Here is a 25,601-nt window from a genome sequence, read left to right as displayed (position 1 = left end):
ATATACTTTTACGCGAGGATCCGGAGGCAGATTGTTTTGTTGCACATCGCACCTCTGTCCCGAGCGTGGCGGTCGCAAGGAGATTGAGATTGCATGGATCCTCCACAGCACCCAAACGATATCCATATCAGCATCACAACTTGGCACAATAGAAAGCTACAACACCTCGGTGACTCAGACACACTGTCGCAACGCTTTTGAAACCTCAGATCACTGCTTGAGTATTTCACGTGTTCGCTCACCGGTTTTTGTCCTCAAACCCTTTCTCTCAGGTCTCGTCATTCTTGCTTTCTCCCCCTAACCATTCAATCTTCGCACTCTCAGCAAGCCACGCTACCAGAGTACCGCGCGGTACGATCTCCAAACTCACACAACCATCATCATCAATAACCATGCCTGCCACTCAAGCATTGAACCACGATCGCAGCAATGACAACGTACCTTCCGCCCCTCCATCCCCATCAACCGATCCCTGGTACATGCGTCTCAGCTGCAGACTCTCCCCGCCAGACTCAACCTTCTTCACAAACACCAAGATGCTTTTCATAAACGTCACGACCTCCACTCTGGTTTGTGGCTTCTAAATCGCGCTCAAACACTTCTACGTTGTTGGATCCTGTCTTAATGTAGTCCTCTAGGTCTGCTCCCTTGACAAACTCGACCTCAAGACCTGGGTCGCTAAGCTCCTCAAATCAATATCGAGAAAGATAATCACATTAGAGTTCAGCTTTCTGCATGATTTACCAGACACTTAGGACATAGGACTACATTGGCGCAGATGTGGGCGGTTAATGCGTTGTGCTGGTTGTTGTTTTGGCAATTCCTATTTTCCGGGGATCGTTCACACATTTGTCGTCTGGTGGCTGCGGAGGCCTCAGTCTTGCTTCTATGACGATGTACCTCTGGGACTAGCCGGGGCATTTGCTCCGGATTATTTGCGAATTATTCCTAATAAATAATTTTATTCAGATTTTCGTTCTGTATATGTGCCAGTTCGGAGTCTAAGCAAGGCCCTGGCTTGTTTACTTCTAGAGTTTTGAAGATGTACTCAGCCAATGAAATGATCTCTATCATCCAATCGATCGCAGACAACTACGATCAGAATGATTCTGTTGCTCAGCCAAGATTACGAGCTATAATAATAACACTCATGCGAAAACGTAGATGTGCTGTATTAGACCTGGAAGCCTGTTAGATGTGGTTAAGGATTACATAAGCGCAAGCGAAGTGCCGCTAAGCAACCCCGTTCACACTTGGTCCAATGAAACATACATCTTTCCACATGCATCACTTGAAGACTCAATAATCAAGCTGTGCAGTTCACTCCCCTTTTGAACCGTTTTGAGCTCACCTCGATGGCCGGAAAACCCAGATGAGTTCAAGTATCAAACTGAACGACGGGCAGAAGAGGATGCCAGATGCCAAGATTGAAAATCTGCCCCCGAAAGACAATGGCCTCCATCATCTGGTCAACGAGCAGTCTGCCAAGGACGCATGGATATTGCTTCTTGTATTCCGGTGCATAAATGCTCTTGCAGTGCGAACTTTCTTTCAGCCAGACGAATATTTCCAGTCTCTGGAGCCAGCATGGCAGATGGCGTTTGGTCCTCAAAGCGGTGCTTGGATCACGTGGGCAAGTCTCGATTTCACCCTGCTCTACTCCCATATATTTCTAACAAGCAATTAGGAATGGCATCACCAGCTGCGGTCATCACTACACCCAGCTTTATTCGCCATCGTGTATTATGCAGCCGATAAGGTAATGACATTCATGGCTCTCTTCCCTCAGTTCCGAGCCATGATTCTAGCCGTGCTTCCGAATCTGGTGCAAGCCTATATTGCAGCTGTTGGAGACTACTACACGTGGCAATTGGCGGAAAGGATCTACGGAACTGGTACCAAAGTTTCAAGTGCCGTGGTACGAATTAACCTTCGCTCCTTTTCTCGCCACTCGCTGATTGGACCTAGTTTTGGATGACACTCTTCAGTCCCTGGCAGTGGTTTTGCTCGACAAGGACCTTTTCAAATTGTCTTGAGACTACACTAACGATTTCGGCTTTATATTTTTGGCCTTGGGCAATGTCCACTGGGTGTATTCTTGGAAGAGGAAGTGATGTGTCGCAGATTGAAGATGAGGATGCTAAGCCAAACTCTGCAACGAGCTCTGGTATTTTCCAAACACCTAGATCAGTTAAGCAGTACAGATCATTCCTCTTCCCACATTTCCCTCAGACTAACGCTAACAATAAAAAGCCTCCGCATTTCTCTTCTCCTGGCCGGTATTGCCTGTATTCTTCGCCCAACGAATGGCCTCATCTGGTTCAGCATCCTCATGCCAACTGTGACGAACTTCTTCGGAACCAAATCTCAAGCCTCTGTATCTGACTACGTCATTCTTCTCCGTGAAGGTATCATCTGTGGCTCGATCGCCCTTTTACTCTCTGTAGCCTCTGATCGTCTGTATTTCGGTGAATGGACATTTCCACCATATCAGTGGTTGCATTTCAACATCAGCCAGGATCTAGCAGTATTCTATGGGCGAAATGATTGGCACTACTATATTTCCCAAGGTCTACCACTTCTTCTGACCACATATGTTCCATTTACCTTGGTTGCGTTGTATCAGGCTAGTCTACTCTCATCATCGAACATTCGATTTTTATTTACGACTACAATATTCCTCACACTCGGGACCCTCTCCTTGATTTCTCACAAAGAAGTTCGCTTTATCTACCCACTTCTTCCACTCCTCCATATTCTTACAGCGCCTACAATTTCGGCTTTCTTCGAGCCTGAAGCAGCCGCGACGTCGAAGGCCAAGACAGGATCACAACCAGTCCTGGTGGCATCGACTTCCACTGTCCGCCGGAAGTCACTTTGCACTATTATTTTCCTCAACATTTTGATAGCAGGCTACACATCCTTCTTTCATCAAACCGGTGTGCTCTCGGTAACGAAATTCCTCCGCGAAGAATACGAGACGCTTGCTCTTGACGGTCGAGGTCGACTCCTGTCAGATCCAGATGCAGGAATCGACGACGAATACAAGAAATCAACAACATACACTAACGACGAGACTTTCGCTGGCTTCCTCATGCCCTGTCATTCAACACCATGGCGCTCAGCCCTGATCCATCCCGGCCTGAAAGCTTGGGCTCTTGGATGCGAACCACCTATCCACCTCGCTCCTCATACGCCTGAGAGGGAGAATTATCGCGATGAAGCAGATCGATTCTACGACGACTCGTTGAAGTTTCTCAAGGAGGAGATAAACACGAAGGATAGACCTTGGCCGAGATACATCGTTGGGTTCGAGGGCATCGAGAAGGATTTAAAGACCTTTTATGAGGGAGAGATGAAGGGGTTCATGGTTAAAGAGAGGTGGAGGACGAGGAACAGTCATTGGCATGATGATTGGAGGCGAACTGGCGATGTAGTGGTGTGGGAATTTGTCGACGGCAGTACACAGAAGTGAAGGGCATCGCATTTGGAGGTGCACAATGGCCTTCACAGACTCAACATAATTCCTACATCATCTTAATAGTCAGGCCCTGCTGGATATCTAACCGACTTCCTTGTATCAGCCAGTTATGAGGTCTACCTTTGACAGGAATTCTGGCGTGCGGAGGGGAACCATGGAGACTCGCTTGTGATCTCTTCAGACTCCTGCAACCATTCAGGATATTCAAAACAATAATGCTTCTGGCCTGAGTTTTCATTGTTTCGTAAGTGACCGGTCCCGCGCGAAGATGATATGTCTTTAGATTTTTCAATCTGTAATACTTCTGTATATCCCCCATCTTTAAAACTTACATCTGGATCGCTTATTTCTTTAAACCAATCCACATGCACTCGCAATAATCCATCCACAAGAATGAACCCCACCACGTCTCCACCACCGTCATATCCTGGTGGTCTCAAGAGACCTTCCCATGCCCGGCCAGCTCCTCCCGATCCTGAGGCACAATCACTCGCTCTTGCAATGAGAGAAGTTGTAAGTGCCGCAGTAGAAATATTGGTTACGATCTACAATGTAGGGGGAGATCCGGCTGGAGAGCGTGAGGATGCGATCATGTTCGAGAATCAGGGCTTGTCGCAGGAACAAATCAACCGAATCATACAATCCGACCAAATTTTGTTCGAGCTGAGGTCAAGGGGTGTTACGAGGAGGAAATGAAGTAGAATTTGAGGTGTATGAAGGATGCATTTTCGGAAGGGGAGCCGGCCTTAGCTGGAGGTCAAGAAATGTGTCTGTCAGGCTTAGCTATTCGGCATGTAGCTGGACTTTGTATGCACAGAATTTCCTACTCGTACAGCATCCAATGAGATGTATCTTGATTGGGGGCCCTGTTTTGTGGATCCCTTGATGTTTCCATCTGAGCCCTCGATCTTTAAGCGAGCGATGCCCCTGAATCGAACTACCAAATGTTGACACTCAATATGAGACTATTCAGAGAGGGAACCCTCTGATTCCCGTACGCCTACGAGATGAGGATCTCACGGAGCGTCGGGCAGAAATGTCCCGGTATGAACACGACAGGCTCGCTGTAAGTGGCCAGAATACAATCTGACCAGTTCATGGTATTCTTAGACGAGCCAGATAGCAGCGGTATTTTTAAAATTCGAGTATAAATTGAGCAAACGCCAACGATGATTAAAGAAGTCTTATAAAATGCCTGGGGATTTGTTGTTCAACTCGTCCTTCTCATATTAGCCAGAATCACTTGTACTTATCTACGACTTTGACGGCTCAGAACACTTCTCTTAGCAGATCTCCGGTTAGTGTTGATTGGGATCACAGTCGTGTTGGAATGTCGGTGGGCGACAACTTCAGGTGCGGGTTACAATAGGGCGGGGTACAACATAAGCACTACACAACAAACACGACAGGCTCGCTGTGAGTCGCCAGAGTACCTTGTTCATCATAATCGCGTTAGAGTAGCGCCAGATTTGATATGTGTCAGGGAAAGTTGCATTAGCGGAGTACAACGTAGCCACTACACAGCACTTTGCCCTCTCGAATAATGAGGGGTATATTTTGAGAAAGCGGTTAGTCAAAACAACCTTTAGTTCCTTCTATCCGGCTTCTTGCATTTATAAAACAACTACCCACCCGTCCCCTCATTTGTATTCCAATGCAAGAAAATAATTGAATCAACGGACTTCCTTTAAAACCGCCTCACGATACCTTGAACAGTTACCTTCCAGTTGTAAACAATGCCACGCTCAGATGTTGAATTCAAAACCGCTGACGGAGTTACTCTCCGCGGCTGGCTTTACACACCAACAACCGAAACTAAGGACCGTCTTCCATGTCTGGTCATGTCACATGGCTTCACTGCACTCAAGGAGATGGATCTCGACACCTTCGCAGAACGCTTCACATCTCATCTTCCACTAACTTGTCTCGTGTACGACAACCGAGGATTTGGTGACAGCGATCACAAGCCTGGAAGCCCACGCCAAGAAATTATCCCCTCAATTCAGACAAGTGACATCTCAGATGCTATAACTTACGCACAGTCGCGAGACGAAGTTGACCCAAGCAAAATTGGGATTTGGGGTAGCTCTTACAGCGGCGGTCATGTTCTCTGGGTTGGAGCTGTTGACAGACGTGTCAAAGCAGTTCTCTGTCAAGTGCCTATGGTAGACGGATGGGCGAACTTCCATCGCTTGATTCGTCCAGATTATATTGGAGGATTGAATGCGATGTTCCAGGCCGGTTTGTGGAATATTCTTCCCACTTAATAAATTATGCTGATACTAGTCAACTCCAGATCGTCAAGCACGAGCAACTGGCAAAGACGCTGGCGTGCTTCCGGTGGTTGATGCAGACCCCTCGAAGCCGTCAGCGCTACCAACCCCTGACGCCCATATCTTCATGACTGAGTGGGGGAAGAAGAGCAACTGGAAGAACGAAGTCACTGTGAAAACGTAAGCTGGGGCATCCTCTTCTAATCATATCAACGCGCGCTTACTAAATCGTTTCTTTTTGGCTTAGTATGGAAGCTCTTCGAGAGTACAATCCCTCAGCCCATGTCCACCACATCAGTCCCACGCCTTTGCTCATGACTGTTGCGGAAAATGACGTACTCACGCCGACAGACCTCGCCCTTGAGGCTTACTCGAGAGCTCTGGAGCCGAAAGAGCTGCATATCTTGCCCGGTGGCCATTTCGATGGGTATTCTGGTCCAAATTTTGAACGCAATGCCGGAAGGCAGGTTGAGTTCTTGAAGAAGACTTTGTGTAAGTAACAACCAGTCAATGAGAGGGGTACAGGACTAGCAGGGCATAAGAAGAAAACTTCGCGGACTCTGGAAACAATAACGCGGTCCCCATGACAACTCGTGGACGAACATCTTGCTGGAACAGCCGTGCTCTTGTTGGGTGCGATTTGAATGTATACTGCTTATACTGCTGTCCGTATGAAAAGAAGCACCAATCATATCTCATTTCAAAGTAGCTATTCAGCCAAAGGCTGAGATTGCAGATGTTTGATTTTCACCAACATGCCACTCGGCAAATGTCCACTAATTGCCATCAGCCTAAGCGAGGTCGATAGAAAGCAATCGCCTTTTCCAACACCCCATCTGCCATTGGTCGTGCCAAGAAAACGGTAGTTGAAAGCTTAGTGTCTCTATATTATGCAGTCAAACATGAGCTGGAAGCTCATTCGATCTGAACTTCGATTCAGTACTGATCCACTTCATCCCGTTATGCTGGGAACAAGAGGGGTGGCTCCCCCTGCCATTATCATTTTGCCGTCATCCATTGAGTGTTCTTCCCCGGTGTAAGAGCTCTGGAGTCAGTTGATAACTCTTGTGAGTCTAGGGTCGTGTCTGAACAACTATAGTATATTTGACCCCGCGTCATCTCGACTAAGGGATTGGCCGAGGCTAAGCACCAGAAATAGGCAATGTTATCGAGAATGTTCACAACGATTGTCCGGATCTTGAAATGATATAAGAGATCATGGAGTCTTCCAACTAGGAGAATTGGGTCCCTCTTCCCCTCTCGCAAATCTCCAGCCGCAGTTTATTCCAGTACTTGGATATCAGAATCGGTCACTTGATCTCATCAACTCCCTGATCTTCTCCATTCAGAATGATGCGAGTTCTCGTCAGTACTTTGGCCATTCTTGCAACGGCTGTCCAGGCCCAACAGACAGTATCATGGACTGAAGCTACCAGCGGTGTAGTCTACAACATAGCCATTCCAGCGGTGGATGCCGCGCCTTTCGATGTATACCTCTCCATTACCGCTCCGGCAAACATCACCTGGGCAGCCATCGCCTTTGGCGGATGCATGCTCAGAAGTCCATTGGTCATTGCTTGGAAAAACAGCACCAACGTCGTAGCTGCGCCTCGTTGGGCAACGTGAGTCATTATCATGCCGCGTCAAAGCAAATCTTAATGACTTCGAAACAGGGAGTACCACCCTCCAGTGTTGTACAACGGCACTTCGGTCGTCGTCTCCAAGACATCGTCCGTCAATGCCACGCATTGGACTGCGAATATTCTTGTCAATGGAGGAAGCTCGTGGTATGGAGGAACTGTCAAATCATCTGGCAGTGCAACTTTCGGCTGGGGCGTGAGCAGCCGTCCGCTTGGCAACCCGGCCAGCGTTGACAGCAGCATTGGATTTCATAATGTTGGCAAGGGTCACTTCGAGATCGATATCACGGCTGCGAGAAATGATCCAAGTGATTTTGAGATTATTAAGTCAAAGTGGTGAGATAGAGTGGGCTGACAGATTGGACGCACTGGTTGTTCGACACGGCGGCTACAGAAAGTAAACACAGAGAAATGAAGCGAGTATTGGTTCTACCTTGTCCCAGATCTTGAAATAGTAAATTGTATAGTTCCAGTCGTCCAGGTATCCACCCAATGTCAATCTTGGTTGCCAGCAGTCATTCTTGCACAATGTTGGAATGCCCTTACTTCTTCCACACCTCACTCGCCTCATCGTGATAGTCCTTCACCAGGCTGGCGTCAATGAGTCTTTTCTCCACGTTCATTCCCTCAGGGAAATTGCCGATCTCAAATTCCCACATCTCATCAAGCCTCTCCCTCTTTTCGTTGAATTTGATCCATTTCCACCCCTTTCTCGCACCGTCCCTTCCTTCTCCGTGTAGTTCTTCCTTCCTTTCCCATCCCTGGAGGGCTGCTGGTATATACGGTTCAAGACCGTGACTCAACTGTGCCTGCTGGCGATAATGCACACTGGGATGAATTCGCTCAACAGTATACCACTGCTCCTCTACTGCGATCTGCTTCCCAGTCTTATTGTAAAAGTTCGGCTCCCGTTCCTTCGGGAAAGCCATCAGCCAGTACAAAGGTGTGTGACTGTCATCAATCTCTCCAAGTCCGTACCCAGCTGGCAACACTTTGTTCGTAGTGTCCGAAATGATGTTTTTGACGATTCTAGGCGCATTCCAGATCGACCAACTTTCTTCAGACGGCGTATCTGCTTCTGCCATCCTCTTGAATTCGGCAATTTGGAAGGAGAGGGCGGATTCGGATAGTGCCAGATGAGGGCGGATTCGGTCAAGCATCCAAGCATAGCTAACCGAGGCAAGTTGTTCTCTGTCGCCTTTTGGGTTCTTGCCCGCGTTCGCTGAGCTACCTCCACCGACATTGATGTGTGCGCCTGGGAACCAGCACTGGCAAAGAGCCGTTTTGGGTCTTTGTCGAGGTCCTCGTGGGTCACCCTTGGGATCTATAAGTGGTGGTGGTCTAAGTTTCCAGATAGCAGGGGCAAAGGATTCTCGGCGCTCGTCGAGAGCTAGGGCTTGGTAGGCGTGTAGAATGTCTGGAGACTTAGTCAGATGGAACTTGGCTCATTTGGAAACAGATGGGAGTTCGGATTATCAAAGACTCCATTGTAAGAACCATCCTGGCATCTTGAGAATGAGGAGCCGCATGCTGGTCTCGTCCAATAGGTTAAGTTAAGGAGAAGGATTTGAGCATCGAAACGGGGCCAGATGAATATGAGAAGACTTACTGTCGTTCAACGACGTGTCGTAGAATTGATATGCTTTCTTATCTGCCTTGTACCACTTGAACCAATGCCCTAGATCAGGAATACCTAGAGCTCCAACTGTGTCCCAAACACCAATCACTTGGACTTTGATATCGGCTGGAGGGGCAATAACGTGTCCTCCTTGATCGCTGAACTTCTTCCATGGAGGGTATTCGGTGAAGGCTTCCTCGACGCCATCTTTCCTGTGGATATAGTCGTTATAGTTTGAGATGAAAACGGGCATCGCTGCAGGTTTCAAAACACCTAGCTGGCAGACAAGTCCAGCTGTAGCACGAACGGTATATGCACCTCGTGAGAAGCCAAAAAAGAAAAGCTGATCGCCTGCTCGATAATTGTTGGCCAGGAAGTTATAGGCTTCAAGAATGTTCTCGATCAATCCAATTCCCAACCCACCTAGAACGTAATGTCAGAATCTATTTACTTTTTACTTGGACAGCGAAGCATACCTTGTCGCTTCTTCTCTGTGTCAGCAATATCGCCAGTCCCAATTCCTGCGTCGTAGTAGACCACTTGCTGCCATTCCTTGCCATCCTTGTCCTTTCCAGCATTTGCAAGAACTCTGCTTAAGCGCGTAACATTGGATGAACACCCTTTTGTCGGGTCCAGAGAAGTTGCTGACTGCCAAGTCCCGTCACAGCAGATGACAAGTCTCTTGGGCTGGGCATCGACTTCTGTGGAGACAAAGGTCTTGTCGTATGTGGAAGCCATTACTGTGAGACTGGCTATGAACTGATTGGAAAGGAAACTTCAGGAGGAGGAGAGGCATAGAACTTATATTCGTATGATTTCATTTTTCGGGATGAACGAAGTCATTCCGACATATCGGGAAACACAGCGGGGTTTCTGACACGGTACTAACCAACTACAGTTTCTTGCAGGAGCTGAAAACCCGAATGAAGTGGGATATGCTCCGATTCGATGACACTAAAAGGTGCGGGCCGCTCCAGCAATTTCCGTATCTGCCATTTGACGGTGGAATCTTGGAGTTGACGATCTTTTGCTCGCTTCCGATAAGTGATCCAATTCCAAGCCTCAAATGGTGCACGGCGAACGAACGAGGCTGGCTTAAGCAAGACATGTCCCATAAGCTTGAAAGAATCCAATGAATATCAGCGGAGTATCTTGATCATGTCGCGAAGACTTCGTCAGAAATCGAGAAATCGAGAAATGCCATGGAAAGGGGCTGTCTGACTCAAGCCAATAGCACCATACTCAAATCCTAGATTGGCGTGCAAAATCCTCACTCTCACCACGCCACGTCTGTAGTTGAATAAAACAAACTGGAAGAAGAGCAAGACAACAGCCAGAACAAGACAAAAACAAGACCCAATAGATAAAATGCTCAGAAAGGAGATGAAATTTCCCAAGTAGGCATAGCCAACAAAACGCCACATTGTTCACAGGGCTGAAAAAAAAAGCGGAGCGTGGATCCCTGTGTCGAAAACAAATAAGCGGCGCTACTCGTAGATGAAGATAAATTCCACTGCAAAGGATAGGTACACTGAAGTGTTGAGGTGGAGGAAAGCTCCCCTGATCTGCTTGAAACCATGCCTTGGCCACTTAGGTAAATAGTGCATCGACGTCATGTGGGGAGGATTTGAACTTAACCACAGCAAGAGTATCTGCATGTTTTATTTCTCATGTGATTCTATCGCTACCATGGCCCATCCGTAGCAGCAAATGCGGATTACGACGCAAGACGCGATGATGCGAATTTGGAGAAAGATTCCATTGGCCATATGGTTTAGAAATCTTATACATTTGAACGAAGCATGATCTTGAGACGTTTGTTCTTCTTTTATGCAACATGCAATTCTCGACGGCTGCTAAATCCTCGTGGCACATAGCCCCTCAGCGGCATCTTGCATTCGTATCTCCTCGTATGAGTACTCGAGTTACCATGAATGTTGTCAGTGTTTCTTTAAGAGTTAGGAGCACTGGTAAGTGCGGTATAAAAGCCATACCGTCTTCCTCAATCCCTTTCCACTGCCCCATGAGACTTCTGTCTGTCTACGCTCTCCAATATGCTGCCTTTCCGTTGCGTACCACTTACTATTACTGTCCTTCTGTTAGCCAGTCCGCTCTTTGCTGTTCCAAAAGAATTTGCCGATGCCTCAGTAGCAATCAGCAATGGTCCACTCCCTTCGCCCGACGGAACATGTGGCGGCCAAAAGGCATACACTTGCACTGGTTCCTCATATGGTCCGTGCTGCTCATCCTACAACTTCGTAAGTATATGTCTCTGATGTTTCTTGCATCTTCGCGCACACAGGCCTATCTTATGTGACCCAGGGGACAGTATCTGTCCACGACCTGCTCTAATAGAGTTGACTTCTCCCAGTGCGGTAATCTATCATCCCACTGTCTCTCCTCCCATGGCTGTCAACCCCAGTTCGGAACTTGCACCACTCCATCTCCATCCATAACACCAAGCCTGGACGGCATTTGCGGAACCAAAACATCTACAACCTGTTCCGGTGGCCCATGGGAAGGCGCTTGCTGTTCCAGCTATGGTTTCTGTGGCTTCAATTCTACCTTCTGTCTGCTCTCTCAAGGCTGCCAACCCGCCTTCGGACAATGTACCCAGATATCTCCGCTCGGCACATGTGGTGGTGCTACGAATTACGTTTGTACGGACAGTACGTTCGGACCTTGTTGTTCTGAGGCGGGGTATTGTGGTTCGACACCTGCTTATTGCGGATTGAGGTGTCAAGGTCAGGCAGGCCTTTGTCTTGCGCCGAGTGAGGATGGGACGTGTGGGTGGGATAGGGGTTACACATGCCTGGGAAGTAGGTATGGGCAATGTTGCTCGGGCAGTGGGTGGTGTGGGAAGACGACGGCGCATTGTAGTGTCAAGGCGGGGTGTCAAGAAGGGTCGCTGTCAAATCCGCATCTGGGAGTCTGTAGTGAGCCGTGAGACGCTATTATTTGGAAGATTCAGGGTATGAGAGCACTTAGTGATAAGTCTGCTTTACTTGTGCATTGGCGATCGAACGGCCTATTGACAAGAGGAAATAATGATGGAATAATTGGATATTGATCGCTGCAGATTGAATTCATTATGTAATATCTCATTTGTATGGTGTTGTGTAGCACTGGCCCCCGTGGCTTCGGAGTATTTACCAGCGCTGTAGAGTTGAGTGCAGACTGCAGCCACTGTAGATGCCGACACTGATTGAGCATCAAGGCATTGGCCAAGTCGTATGCCTCCCAGGTCCAGCAGCGCCGGTCAAACCTCCCTCCTAAGCAGCCTGTATTCGCCCTTCGAACAAATCCGAGCTCGAATCCAACTCTCGAGTCTGCCTTGCACAAAGGTATCGCATCGCATCATATTCGTATCGTATTCGACAAAGATCTGTCTCCCATCATCGACATTCACCTCCCCTCGCCCTCAATTAAGAAGACCCACGGGAGACAAACTTCCTATCAGGGAGCTTGCATAGCAAAATTATCCATCTCCAGAGCCTCACACCCCGTGAAGGATGCTGGCAACGCACCACTGTAGCGAGTTCGAGGTGGAGGTCGTGGCTGGCTCTGTTACTTTTTGATAAAGAAGAAACTTTTTCTTGTTGCGCCGAAATTCGAGCTTTTGTCGTTGGATGCGGCCGCGCGGGACTAGCTTGGCGCTAAGGAGAAGCGAGAGTTGTGGGGGTGTTTGGACGGTCAGGTGAGTGTTTGCTTTCAACATCTTCCAATTCTCTCTTCCGAAGATGATGCATGATATTATGAATGGTTGTGGATGGATGTTCGAGTGGTATAATATAAAGGCAGCAAATGAACGTCTAGATAAGATTGATATTTCAGGCCATCGCTCTGAGTGAGGCGCTTCAACACCTCACTGATCAAGATCTCTTCTCAGTAGGTACGTGCCTGAAGAAATACATCAATGAGCACAGTCAGATAGCTTCGTTCGCGGTTCTTGGAATGTCAAACTGCCAGTTGCTACTAAATTTGTCCTCCTAGTCAAGCAGGACCCAGTACTTACTTGACCATGGAAATTTATCGAGATAAAAAGTGATATGTCAACACGTGATCTATCTGACCCTGTCCTCTCACGAAGCGAAGCTCTCTCCCAAGACCGCCAACGCATGTCAAGACTCAAGATCTTCCGGATAAAGCTGTACCTCAAGCCCTCACTTCTTAACAAATCCTTAACTCTTGTGTAACCCCTCAAGACATCTGCACAGTGTGCAGCGAATACGCCTCCGCGGGCTGCACAGCATTCCAGCGCTCCCGTCTGCAGAGGGACCTTCCCAAAGCAGTGTCCCAAGCCTAGAAGTTCAACGGCTTGCCCGACTTGCCCGCTACAAAATGCTGTGAGTGAGTGCCTGAAGATAAGATAGCAAATCGATCTGTCGAATTTGAGAGTCGGCAGGCTGCATCTCTGGGCAGCACTAGTGTGCTTTCAACAGTCCAGCTGCCCTTCCAGAACTTCGAAGAGAAGCATGTCACCACAATCAGCCGACCTAGAAGATAGCGGATCTTGACAGCTCTCTTGTCGTCTTCCTATACTGCCATGTTGTTTTGCGTCCTTACACTTGACCTCGAGGAGTCCGAGAGTCAAGCTCAACATGTAGAAAGATGTCAGGTGTGGATTTTGTGGCTTATCTGGAATGTGGAGTTCGAGGATCAGGTTTGACAACCTTCAGACTCACGCGCATTTGATCGTTTTGCTGCTAGATGGAAGTATATTATATATTGATTTCTAAGTCTGTGGAAATCACAACATCCCAGCACTTTAGAATGTACATTTTCCAAACGCAGAAGCAGAGAAGTCTCCGTACTGATACGCATCGTTAGCCTGATCAGGACCTCTATCAGTAGCCCCAAAAACATGAGAGGACTCATGGACAAGGACACTCGCCTTTGAGAGCCCAGGTCCACACGTATCAGTATCAGGAAGATCGAACCATCCTTTGAACAGACGTACTGTTGCTTGAGATCCTTGTCCTGCTGACTCGACGTCTGCTATGACTCCTGGGCGGCCATCTTTGATTTGTGTGGGAAGACAGACGAGGTTAAGTGTCAAGCTGAAGAGCGTCTCTTTGATCAGGTTGTAGCGATAGCTGATAAGATCCCGAGCATTGTCGTTGTCGTTCAAAGGGCCGAAGAAATGGACAAAGCGCTTGACTTCGGTGTCGTCCTTGGACTTGATGGAGGAGATGGCCGCGTCGCAGAGTTTGTTGGCCTGAGTAGCTATCTGTGAAAGGCTTATGTTCAATCCTTTGCATGTGCTGGATATCAAGCGTTTGTCTAAGATATCTTTGTCCTTGACTTGTGTGATATATTCATCGAATGATTCCCTTGTATCTACACCAGTTCTCAGTGGCAATCGGGGGTAGGATGATACGATGGAAATTAATGCTAACAGTGCCAGCCAGCCAGCAGAATTGAAGGAACGCATCTTGAGGGATATACTGTAGTTTGTTTAAAAACACTGTATGTGATGAACCAACTTTCACGTTTTATAAATGAGGTAGAGTTTTTCGGGCTTTGGAACGAATTTGACCATGCTATTGTCTCTTAAGTACTTTTTGTCCTGGTTTGTGTTTCTTGAGTCTTTGTTCCTTTAAAATTATCGAGAACAAAACAATACGTATATAGATCTAGTATCAGGGTAAGCACTGACAAGGCATTGTTCGATTTATTTTATGCTCGGTGCGACGCTCTATGAATGAACAAAGACATCGGCCGTTGATCCTTTCAAGTGGGAGGAAGATAATTCAGAGTGCCCGATTTATCTCCTCCATCAAAGATTGGTGGGGAATTGACAGAAATGCACGTTGAGACATGGCAGATCCGGCTGGGAATGATTTATTATTATCTTTCACCGAACCTCTTCCCACCCAAGAGTCGAAGCTTTTTTTGGAGAGAAACCATATGACAACGTATTGGAAACTCTCTAGACTATCCGAGAGATGTCACCAGCAGCTAGCCGAGCCAAAAAGAGACGTCGCGGGCGGCGACAGATTGGGCGTCCCCCCATGTACTATCTCATGCGCCTTTTCACCTCTTCTCAGGACAAGCCACCCGGGTCGAGGACGTACCGGAGTTCAGCTCAGGCACCTTAGCAAGGAATCATAGAGTCACATCCGTTGAGGAATAAATCAGCAGACTTACAGTTTACCTGCAATAATTGTTTGACGGGTTTCAATAACTGACAAAACTAGGTTGGGTTGTTTTCCAAGGAGTTCGCGGCCTGGAGTCAGAGGCGGGGAAGGACTGGAGCGCTTAAGATTCTCAATTGACGGGACAAGTCCGCAAAAATGACCCACAGAGTACACGACCATGTTCGTCTCTTTCCAGGAGAAACAGGGCCGAGGAAGCACTGAACTACTATGAAGCAGCTCAGTGAATTATCAGGCCTTAATGGATTGATGCATGTTCGCTTGTTGTTTTGGCTGCGGTGCAACTCCCAAAACCGGGCCTTCTTCCTGGACGGCGCACGAATACCAGTGCCAGTGCCAGCGCGAGAAACGAAGTGCATCAAGCTCGGTCTGGCCTATCCCAGATGAGCTGTTGTACATTTTTGCCACCTCGGGTTATCGTCATATATAGGATCTCATGCACATGCAAGTATCCTTCTCCTTTGGTATCTGTGCTAGCGAGCTTTTCTGTCGGTTCTGCCCCTCCTCCTACCTTCCGTTCTTGAATTCCAAGCTGAATTCCAACTGCATGAAGCGAGGCAGGCAAGGAACAGAAATAAAAGCCTCACGATGAAAGCTGAACCGGATGTCTTGCCTGAACTTGAGACGAAGGCTTGAGATGGATGGTTTAACGGTTCCTAGCCAAACTCCCGACCCCAGAGGACTTGACTTCAGGCTAGAAGGAAGACTACAGAACTCTGGACCGGCCGCTTAGCCATGTTGGTGAAAGGTGGTGGCATCGCCCATGGCGTTGGTGTTGCTTTCTTCCCGGCCTATGGATTGATACGGTTTAGCGGGCCACGCAAGGGCAGGTCTGGCGGCAAACTTTATCTGGCTTGCTTTCTGCAGACTGGTGTGCGGTGTCGAGGGTGCCTTGCTAAGGTCGTGATGGAATAATAATGGGCCGGGGGAGTGGACGAAAGATGTTTTTTTGGTGTTGGTGTGCTAGAACTTCGGCGCTGAGCCGGCTTGAGGCTATTGATTGAAATCTATCTGTGCTTTGATCGTTCGATGCCATGAGTTTCTTGCAGCTGATGATGGAGAACTGACTCTCATCAATCGGCTCGCTGGCAATCGTTTGGAGATGGAAATGGCTCGAGTCAGTGCTGCCAAAAGGGGCATCTCCTGACTTGCACCCCTCATACGGAAAATTAGTCTTGATTGTGGACTCGCAACATGCCCACTCATGGTGCATGTGGAGGAGACCCAGGCGATTTTTACTGGGTCTCAGTAATGCATCTGGACACGGACAAGCAGCACACTTTTGGCTCTAGAGCTAGAGACACACTTGAACGGTGTTTCCCGTTGAGCAGAACGTCGTCCTTCGTGCAGAGAGAGCTCTGGTTTTGTACGTAGCACAGCAGGCCTGGATGGCCGCTGGCTGTATTCAATTATTGAAATTCGCCTCCATTTCGCCGGCCACCTTGGTTTGGTGCTGCACTTGTAGCTTCCCAGCGATGCGGACCACTGGATAGACCTGGTGGGCTGGGAGAAGGCCTGGGATGGTGTGGATGGAAGCATTGGATGGCATGGTGTCTACAGTATGGGACGGATGGGGTCGATGGCTGGGGCATTATCCGCAGACAAGCATGGACATTAATCTGTATCTCGCGGAGGCGTTCTTGGTTGTGTCTTGGGCAGCAGCAAGCAAGTGGGAAGAGCAATAATATCGTCTTGTATTGTTTCACGGTCTTGAAAAGGAAATACTGCAGCATCAATTCCTCGACCCGCTATTCATACCAACCTAAATCATCACGCATCTCAAACTTTGATCACGACTCTTATTCAGACGTTTAGTTGTTTTAGCTTCCGTCTGCCAATTTAGTTTGAGTTAAAGGAGGAGCAGATCCCGGCGCATACCATAAGCGAGATAGGATCTGAGAGTAGAGTTGAGACACCCGCGAGATTGCATCAAGGTGCGTTGGGCAAAACCACGAGCTCTCTCTTCTTCTGCACTCGACCGCACCTCTCGCCTCTCGCCGTCCTTCACTCCTTTCTCAATCCACCCAGACGACAAGCTACGCGCGTTGTCCAATTGCACTGTTCATTCAGGACTTTACTGTTACTGCATTGGACCTGGAGAAGAGAAAAGTGTCGACCAATCCCGCCTTCATCTGACTGTAACACCTGCAGCCAGCGCAGCGTACGACCGACTTTCCGCCTACCCTCGCCGACTTCAGCGACGTGATAACGCATTGATTTCTGCTGGAACAATTCTCACGACATTGGGAACATCTGCCGAATACCGAATCGTCATCAATTAAGACTTGGTGCTATCCAAACTCGACCTGTTTCGTTCCTTCTCCACCGAGATTCGAACTCGCAAGCACATCCACCTCAACAACCGGCTCCCAACCTACATCAATTCACCAATTTTCCACCGCAGCCTCGCAGCAAAGTAATAATCATGTCGGGATTCGAGGAAAAGAACGTGGTCGTTAGCACCAGCGACGCCATGCCAGAGAAGTCGAATGGCAAAGTCCTCACGATCAATCGACCATCCCCAAGCAGACAAACCTCTGCTCAACAACTATCCACAATCCACGATGTCGACTCGACGCATTCCCTTACCCCTCCCGGCACAGCCACCAATGAGAAGACAATCGAGACAACCTACACAAACGCATTGACAGACCGCGACATGTACAACACGGATCTCGAAGCACAGGGCTTGACGGAACAGAAGACGCAAGTATCTGTATCGAAAACGGGTCTCCTCACCACCGCGTGCAGCAAGGTGGATTCTGCGTGGCCTGGACGGACCCATATGAAGCAACAGAGGAAGGCTGCGAAGCTTCAGCGTTCTCGTTGTGGATGCTGGGCTGGCCTGAAGAAGACGTACAAGGCCATGATCATCGCTGCTATCGTTCTCGCGATCTTGGGCATTGCTCTCGGAATCGGCTTCGGAATATCGCAGAAGGTCGGAGGCACTATCAATGATGGTAGCGGTGACCATAAGGCTGTGCCCGGCAAGTGAGAAACGACCGGTACGTCCAATCATCCCTAATTCTCGTGTTTTGTCACTGACAGTCTCCCAGATCGAAACAATTGACCGTCAACCATATGCAACGATCTTCGTCCCTCCTCTTTGTTCCGCGACATCCAGTTCATCGAGCGATACGAAACTCTTCGCCTTGAACATCCGAGCCTTTTCTGGCCTGCTTCTTTCCTTGTAAATATTCGGATCAGCATATTGTCCGCAGATTTCATACCCCACACGTAAGGCGTTTTGGTGTTGGCTCTCGCTCGTTGCTCCTTTGCAGCCGGTCTCGAGAGATGACGCTCATGGCTTCGTTCCAGAATCGACTTCGACTCTCTCTATATTGGTATCTCGATTCGTTGTTGTGCGTGTCTGGTGGATCTGTTTGTCTGGCGTACACTTTCCTCGTCCATCTTCCCGTGTCTCAATTGCTGTGCTATGGACAAGGTGTATCGACCGATCGATGGACGGATATCTCCTTTCCTCCTCCAAGGGTTGCTGGCTTTTTCCTTTCTGAAATGGAATAGAAATTCTCTGGAGTTAGAGCGGGTGAGAGAATGGGATAAAGAGTGGTATCATCCAACCAACAGACAGACATAAGGATAGATAATGGCATATTCAAGCCATGCTATGAACAGACTTCTGCCACCATTCAACTTACCAACTTACCTCGCCTTGCTTCGCCCTCCACTTCTGCCGTATGAATTGTTGCAGTGCATGTGTATTTTGTAGAAGCTGACCTCACGAAGTGAAGCTGAAGATGTCAGAGCACAAGGCTGAGCTGAATGGCCTGAAACGGCTACCACAACAAGTCAAAATGTAAGAACTAAAAGCACCACCACACAACATCAATCATACAAAAGGGAAACAACCTTTATATACTCCATTCCACACCGATCGACATTTCCGATTCCGATCTCCGGGATTGTATTGGATTTCCCAGCTCGGCTGCCATAAGCAACGCATTCCAAGTGGGTCTCAGTGTCATTTCAGGTCTCTTTTCCTGTCATTCCTCCGCCGTAAAGTCCGAATCCCGCATTTTCTTGATTGCTCGGGTGTTTTGGGGTGCCGAGTTGTGCAAGTTTATGCGAGTTGTGCTGAGGTGTGGGGGACTTGTGCATGGATGTGTGGTTCCCGCTTCCGAGTGGCGGGTGTACAGTGCTGAGAGAGAACTGCGAGATGATTTTCTTGAAGTTTTGGAAGCTTGACAATGTCGTTTGTGGATGGTTCGGAAATGAGCGCAAAGCTTCTAATCAGCTTGAGATCGAAGTTGAGAATCCTATAATCAGAAAGTCTCTGTTTGCAAGCTACCAGGCGAGCTGGCTGCAGCACATCAACAACTATTTTTCCGAGTCTCCTTTTCTTTTCCTTCAATGTTATCTGCTTATTCCGTTTCTTTTCCATGTCACCCATTTCTTTTATGGTACGACGACCGTTTTACTTATGGCACTTGCAGTGAAAGCAAGTTTATAAGTTTGTCCGTGATTTGATATCCATACGTCATTTCAGAATTGACTCCTGACGTTGGCCAATCTGTCTAAAGAGTCCTTCAATACCTCTTGAACAATCTCACCAGCCGGCATGACCTTCTTAACCAATCCCACGCCTGTTCCTGCATAAGTGGTCATTCTTCCCTTCTCACCCCAGCCCTCATCCCCCATCTTGATTGCTTCAGTATAAAGCTTTGTATTTTCCTCCTCCGACATGCCTTTCTGGCTATCCCAAAAACTCTGGTTTAGAACTCCACGAGCATTGTAGCTCTCTGGCCAACCATAGGTACCGCGGACTTTATCGTAGACTGTTGTTCTTGCAGTGGTCACACCACCATCACTCGCTTGAACGACCGCATTTCGATAGCCATTACTGATCACAGCTTCTGGGCTGGCAAGGAATCTAGTTCCCATACACACACCACTCGCTCCCAGCGTCAATGCAGCAGCTACACCTCTCCCATCCATGATACCTCCCGTTGCAATAAGGGGGATATGCCCATGTCCCTCATGAGATAGTGCGTCCGCGCATTCTGGCAATAGAGTAATAATGGAACTGGATTGTACAAGGCCGTGACCACCGGCATCCGCGCCTTGAATGACCAGAACATCTGGTTTGCAGCTTTTAGCTACATCGAGACTCGAGGCAACTGTTCCGACCTGAATCCAGATCTTCGTCTTCCCGTTGCTCGCCTTCCGGATTCCTTCCGTCCAGGAAAGCAATTCTTTCGAATCTTGAGGAGCAAAGAGCCATGCTGCTGCTGGTTTCAGTGGAGCGGCTTCGATGACTGAAAGGGTGACTGAAAGATCGGCTCCCCAGCAGATGAATCCAACACCAATTGGAAGGATTCCGTCGGGTGTATTTGGAAGTGGGGCCTTTTGGAAGGAGGCTGTTGCTTCTTCGAGAAGGGATGAAAGCGTGCTGACATCTGTTCCAGCGCCGAGGAATCCTAGACCTCCTGCTCGAGTGACGGCTGTGGCAAGGGGACATGTTGCTATGAGACGCATTGGTGCGGAGACTATTAGAGGAATTTGTGCCCAGGGGCAGTGGGACTTGAGGGATTCCATGTGAGTGAGGGACATGATGAGCGTGATGGAGAAGCTGAAGTACTAGAGAAGTCTGAGAGAGAGAGAAATATGTATGGAGATGGAGCTTTAAGTCAGCATTTAGCCGGTGTAAGACCTAACAAGCTGGCATTCAATCTGCTTTGGCCCACGATTGCAGAAGCCAGGAACTTGTCGGGCACTCGACGTAAATATACGAATGCAGCTAAATGTTGAGGAGAAGTGAGTTCGGCTATGTCGCAAATAATTAAGAGAAATGAAATAGACCAAGTGGAAGAAGAGCAGAGAGTCACTCAACCTCTGTTGATGCTATTACCGAAATACCGATTCCTTTAGTCAACAAACTTCATCCTAGTATCGGCGCTGAAGTTTGCTTCCATTACCCCGCCATTAGCTTCGCTTCGGAAGGACCAACCATTTTGAGACTAGCGCTCCCGCAGAGCCCCAGCCTTTCATTCGAAAGCCTTTGTCAACTGAACGGGAGTCAAGTCCACCTGCAAATCGCGACAACAACTTCGACTTTGACTCCACGAACGAGCTCTTTCGATCTGTACTAGATCTTCGAAGCTTTATCAGCGCGCTCGAAAATCTGGCAGAAATATCCTCAAAAAGCTCTGTATTCTAGGTCGCAAAGATGAATGCCCCCGATAGGTTTGTTGCCTCAATTTCTTCGGCGCATGCCACCACTACCCTTTAGCGGGCGGAGTATCCCATGGAGAATAAAACCATCGAGAAAGATATGCAGAGGGGCGTGCCACCTGTTGTAAGAAGGGGAGGCTAATACTTGCGACAGATTCGAGCTGTTCCTGTTGCAGGATGGGGAGAAGAAAGTCTCGGAAGAACCAGATACCCGTACGCGATCCTGCATACCTCTTGGACCCAATCAATAGCACGGAACAGAGCAACTGATTGCCACAGGTACTGCCGATAGCTCCGTCTTCACATTCAACAAAGAAGACCACACTCTCGCGAACATCCTCCGTGCCCACCTCCTCAAAGATCCCCACGTCACCTTCGCTGGCTACAAGATTCCACATCCCCTCTTCGCAAAGTTCGAGCTCCGGATACAGACTGATGGTACCATTTCACCGAAAGAAGCGCTCGTAAACTGCTGCAAGGCATTGGTGGGAGATATGGAGATTTTGAGTCGGGAGTTCACGAAGGAGTACGAGTTGCGGAAGATGGTAACGGGAGATATGGCTGATAAATAAGCATCTGGGATGAGGTTTTATGAAAGTGTATGGATGGCGTTTTGGTAATGGCTTGGGATATGCCAGCATTTATTGGCGTTTGGGTAATGGAAAATAACTGCTAGGCTCGCGTAGACCTTCACAACGCAAGCAAAAAGTTCAGCACTTGTATTGTGATGGTTTGTGGGACTCTGTGGAAATCCATCGTAGTAGAGGGTCTTGTTGATTCAGTGATTAGGGACAAGTGTCTATTGGATACTCGGTGCGTTATGGTTATTTGTTGCCTGCTTCATGCTCTGCTGCTTTATGCTCTTCTGAAGCCATGCAATAGCTGTACAATTCCGTGGTATCTGCCATTTGCCGCGCCAAAACTTGCTCTTTGTCCATTCGGACCCTGCACGGATGTACTACCCTATCCTTCAAAGAATCTCCAGAATCTGGGGGGTGTCAATGTTGATACTCTCCATATTCCACGCTTGGTTGTCAAAGACTTGAGCCCAATCTCCTCAGATGATCTCCGGTTGCCTTCATGAGCCAGATCTTGAGCAGTTGCACTTTCATCTCTAATTGTTCGAAGGCATCTTGATTTTTCATTTTCCTTTTACTTGAGACAACACGATCCGATCTCAATACTTTCATGATCTTGTCCTCCATTTCTTCATAATCAACGGGCCCTATCGTACCTCTGAGGGCTTTGGCCACGATACGGTAGCTTGAACTGTTCCATTTCCGGTGTCGTATGAGGTCCCGTATGTTTTCAGGTTCTGGCTGCATATTTTGTGGCATCCGAACGAGGTCGTCCTCGCTTTAGACAAATCCTTGGACATACTCCACAATATTCTCATGTGAAACGACGAAGTTGAGCTCATTTGGGACGCTGGATGATCCGAAAGTCATTCCAATTGCCCAATATTGTTTTGAGCTGGGACACGCCATCACATCTATGAAATGCTGTGAACTTTTTGACCTCACGATCCTCGTATTGGCTACCAAATTTAAGCGAAACTACAAAATAAACCCTACATTTCTCAGATCAGCATAGGTCTGCTAGTACCCATGAAAGAGAGATTAATTGACCTGGATTCTTCTCGAGCTGTCGTCATAATCATCATAATCTTCATAATCTTAGGTGCTTATTTGCCCAAGTTGTGGCCTATATCCTCGCTACCAAGAGCCTTCCAGCAGTAGACGAACCGATAGTTGTGGACTCTACTACCTTAGATCCTTGAATGAACCGCACACGGTTGAGTTAGACTCTTTTCAGGTGACATTGAATTCTTTGGTGCAAGAGATAAGAGATCAATATCTGAAATATAGCTGTTCTATGGAGAACTGTGGTCGGGCTGTGTTGCACTATAGTGGTGGCAAACTTTCAAATTGGATAAATCCACATGTAAATATCCCTTTGGATGTGAAGATTTTCTAGCAGACTATAATAATATGCGGTATAAAGTGGTGGAATCTCGATCAAGTCGGGCAAAAGGTAGAAACGGCATTCTCGGAAAACAAATTCAGAATCCATCTGCCACCAACCATGTAGTCGGCACCTTGCATTTTGGGGGTCAATAAGCCCATCTCTCCTCGGACTCACTCCTCTCCCTCGAAGTGTGACGTGCAGTAGTATCAGAAACTCCTGAAGCGCTTCCCCCAAAACCTGCTAAACCTTGGAGATCGTTCTGGCCTCTCCTTCCATTACCAGCAGAAATCAACATGCACTTTCCCTCTCGAACAGCCCAATCGTCATCCTCAAACACCTCCTCGAATCTTTCTTTCAAAGTTCTCAACTCATCATTCATAGCTCTCGCCCGTATTTCCCTGAGTCTCAACGTTTCCTCATTGGCAAGTTGATTGTCCTCCACTGTGCCGACTCGAAGATAGGTCAAATCGATTTCAATGCCCAATTTCTTCTTACCAGGTTTTTTGACCACGATCTTAAACGTCTTCGGAGCCAGTGCCCGGACTGCTTTCATGAATGCACCTGGATACCACATGAAGTCTGCGAAAGTGACAGGACTGACTTCCATGCCCAGTGCAGTGTGTGACATCCCCACTCGTTGTGGGACAACAAGCAAGGTCAATTTATCGATGGTGGGACTTGCTTTGGTGAGAGTAGCGAGTCCTTCGGTAGCCTTTTCGTACCATTCAAGATTCCAGCAAGGCTTGGAACAGTCGATGATGATGTTTCGGAAGAGGGAGTGAAAGGACGTTGGAAGGCTGGCTGGTTCTTCGAAGCGAAGTGGAAAATTCATATGGGGCTCACGGACGAGAGATTGGAAGGTGTTGTTGCGGAAGAGAAAGCTCGATGCCTCGAATGCGAGTTGTTTGCATACCAAAATAATAGCATGACCATGACGAACAAAGACGTTTCTCTCCATAGCCGTCCAGTTGGACTTGACCATAATAGGAGATGGGTAGATCAACAAGTGTGAGTAAATACTCTCCCGAACCTCCAATGGTACTCTCAGAAATGGCGTCTTTGCTAGGTCGTTGGGTATCGCCTCTCGTCGCTGCGGGATCATGCTTCTGAACATCGCCATATAAGCATCCTCCTCCTCATTCCTGCCCCTCTTGAGAACACGAGACTTCTGCTTTGGACGCCTGCTGGCCTTGATTGGGCTCTCCTCTGGGACTCCCCAACTGTTCTTGCTCTCCCCCATGAGCTTCTCTGCCTGCTTTGCAATGTAGTCTTGATCAAGTTCTTCGTGCAAAGATGCACGGGACAGCTTGAAGCGCTTTCGTTCGCGAGCTGCGAGCGAGGATATCCCTTTGTCCCATTCTGGAATAGGATCTGAAGGTGAGCGTGAAGGTGCTCGTCGTGTCTTGGCTGGCTTTGGTGGTGGGAGTGGAGGAGGTTTCTTCTTTGATGCTGCTTTTGCTGTGGTGGTTTTGGGAGGAGAACAGTTTGGAGTTCTCTTTGGCGGCATCTTGATCAATCGAACCTGTGACGGTCGGCAATGTTGTGAGATACCTGAAAGTTGGTTTCAAGAGATGTCTGGAAAACGATGATGGATCGGCTGAGGATTGAGTTACTGAAGTGCTGTAAGTTTTAAGACGGCCTGAAGGGATTTAGACTCAGGATAGACTTGAAGCTTCTGACTATGCTCGAATCGAAAACAGCAAGTGAGGTGATCTGAGAGGACCACATAGTATTGAAGAGATTGGAGAATTCACAGATGGAATTGCAACTCATCAAGAACTCCAGCTAAAGTTGGAGGAAAGTTGATTGCAATGAAGCATTCAAGAAAGGCAGAAAGCCTGCTGCTGAAAGATGAGCTTCACCTCCCAGCACTTGTCTTGACAAATCCGTCCCGATTTGACATGAGCCGAGAAAAATGCAAAGAGATCTTGTATGGGATGGGATGACATCAATTAACAGAGCTCAATAAGACTCTTTGCTGCTCATGAAGCTCCGTCGACGGCGATGCAATTAAAGCCTCAAGTCTGAAGCAGAATAGAAATATGATTTCAACTTGCCTCCTCATACACAGAAACTAGGTATGCGAATTGTCGAAAAGATCTGTAGACACATGCCAAAATCAACGTCAAAGATAGCCAGAAAAGCATACCAAAAATTTACGACGAGAAAAAAATCTGATTCAGCTCTTGATCTGGAAGTGGAAATTGTACAGTACTTGTGGGCTACTAATATCTCTCGAGAAAGCTCCCTCCATGTCACATAATGGTATTT

At 48.0% G+C, this 25,601-nt stretch overlaps 10 protein-coding genes across 10 annotated transcripts; 6 read left to right on the top strand and 4 right to left on the bottom strand.

The window, feature by feature from the left end:
* Positions 1-1,372: 1,372 nt before the first annotated feature.
* Positions 1,373-3,475, top strand: GPI10 (glycosylphosphatidylinositol anchor biosynthesis; the record flags this gene model as incomplete). Its single annotated transcript, XM_058495562.1, has 4 exons — positions 1,373-1,633; positions 1,688-1,918; positions 1,969-2,198; positions 2,254-3,475. 4 exons carry the CDS (start codon positions 1,373-1,375, stop codon positions 3,473-3,475), a joined length of 1,944 nt encoding a protein of 647 aa, XP_058354290.1.
* A 399-nt stretch (positions 3,476-3,874) lies between these two features.
* On the top strand, positions 3,875-4,177 carry ONS95_002309 (uncharacterized protein; the record flags this gene model as incomplete). The annotated part of the gene is made up of 1 exon (XM_058495561.1): positions 3,875-4,177. One exon carries the CDS (start codon positions 3,875-3,877, stop codon positions 4,175-4,177), a length of 303 nt encoding a protein of 100 aa, XP_058354289.1.
* Positions 4,178-5,217: 1,040 nt separating this feature from the next.
* On the top strand, positions 5,218-6,254 carry ONS95_002308 (uncharacterized protein; the record flags this gene model as incomplete). The annotated part of the gene is made up of 3 exons (XM_058495560.1): positions 5,218-5,722; positions 5,778-5,934; positions 6,002-6,254. The coding sequence occupies 3 exons, from the start codon at positions 5,218-5,220 to the stop codon at positions 6,252-6,254; spliced, it is 915 nt and encodes a 304-aa protein (XP_058354288.1).
* Positions 6,255-7,104: 850 nt separating this feature from the next.
* On the top strand, positions 7,105-7,734 carry ONS95_002307 (uncharacterized protein; the record flags this gene model as incomplete). Its single annotated transcript, XM_058495559.1, has 2 exons — positions 7,105-7,376; positions 7,428-7,734. 2 exons carry the CDS (start codon positions 7,105-7,107, stop codon positions 7,732-7,734), a joined length of 579 nt encoding a protein of 192 aa, XP_058354287.1.
* Positions 7,660-12,579, bottom strand: ONS95_002306 (uncharacterized protein). The gene is made up of 6 exons (XM_058495558.1): positions 11,997-12,579; positions 11,311-11,943; positions 9,489-11,260; positions 9,004-9,435; positions 7,828-8,811; positions 7,660-7,782 (listed from the first exon to the last, which is right to left on the bottom strand). Exons 3-5 carry the CDS (start codon positions 9,748-9,750, stop codon positions 7,937-7,939), a joined length of 1,569 nt encoding a protein of 522 aa, XP_058354286.1. The 5' UTR covers positions 9,751-11,260; positions 11,311-11,943; positions 11,997-12,579; the 3' UTR covers positions 7,660-7,782; positions 7,828-7,936.
* A 548-nt stretch (positions 12,580-13,127) lies between these two features.
* On the bottom strand, positions 13,128-14,455 carry ONS95_002305 (uncharacterized protein). Its single transcript, XM_058495557.1, has one exon. The coding sequence runs from the start codon at positions 14,444-14,446 to the stop codon at positions 13,781-13,783; it is 666 nt and encodes a 221-aa protein (XP_058354285.1). The 5' UTR covers positions 14,447-14,455; the 3' UTR covers positions 13,128-13,780.
* A 3,140-nt stretch (positions 14,456-17,595) lies between these two features.
* Positions 17,596-18,165, top strand: ONS95_002304 (uncharacterized protein; the record flags this gene model as incomplete). The annotated part of the gene is made up of 1 exon (XM_058495556.1): positions 17,596-18,165. One exon carries the CDS (start codon positions 17,596-17,598, stop codon positions 18,163-18,165), a length of 570 nt encoding a protein of 189 aa, XP_058354284.1.
* Positions 18,166-19,673: 1,508 nt separating this feature from the next.
* ONS95_002303 (uncharacterized protein) lies at positions 19,674-20,741 on the bottom strand (the record flags this gene model as incomplete). Its single annotated transcript, XM_058495555.1, has 1 exon — positions 19,674-20,741. One exon carries the CDS (start codon positions 20,739-20,741, stop codon positions 19,674-19,676), a length of 1,068 nt encoding a protein of 355 aa, XP_058354283.1.
* Positions 20,742-21,357: 616 nt separating this feature from the next.
* On the top strand, positions 21,358-21,934 carry RPB11 (DNA-directed RNA polymerase II core subunit; the record flags this gene model as incomplete). Its single annotated transcript, XM_058495554.1, has 3 exons — positions 21,358-21,374; positions 21,517-21,575; positions 21,642-21,934. 3 exons carry the CDS (start codon positions 21,358-21,360, stop codon positions 21,932-21,934), a joined length of 369 nt encoding a protein of 122 aa, XP_058354282.1.
* Positions 21,935-23,399: 1,465 nt separating this feature from the next.
* On the bottom strand, positions 23,400-24,888 carry ONS95_002301 (uncharacterized protein). The gene has a single exon (XM_058495553.1). The coding sequence runs from the start codon at positions 24,835-24,837 to the stop codon at positions 23,476-23,478; it is 1,362 nt and encodes a 453-aa protein (XP_058354281.1). The 5' UTR covers positions 24,838-24,888; the 3' UTR covers positions 23,400-23,475.
* Positions 24,889-25,601: the final 713 nt, after the last annotated feature.

Source organism: Cadophora gregata, assembly GCF_030347475.1.
Source record: "Cadophora gregata isolate MNR1 chromosome Unknown scaffold_11, whole genome shotgun sequence".
In the NCBI taxonomy this organism is placed as follows: Eukaryota; Fungi; Ascomycota; class Leotiomycetes; order Helotiales; family Ploettnerulaceae; genus Cadophora; species Cadophora gregata.
The sequence above is the reverse complement of the archived record's forward strand: the minus strand, read 5'-3'. Positions and strand labels throughout refer to the sequence as shown.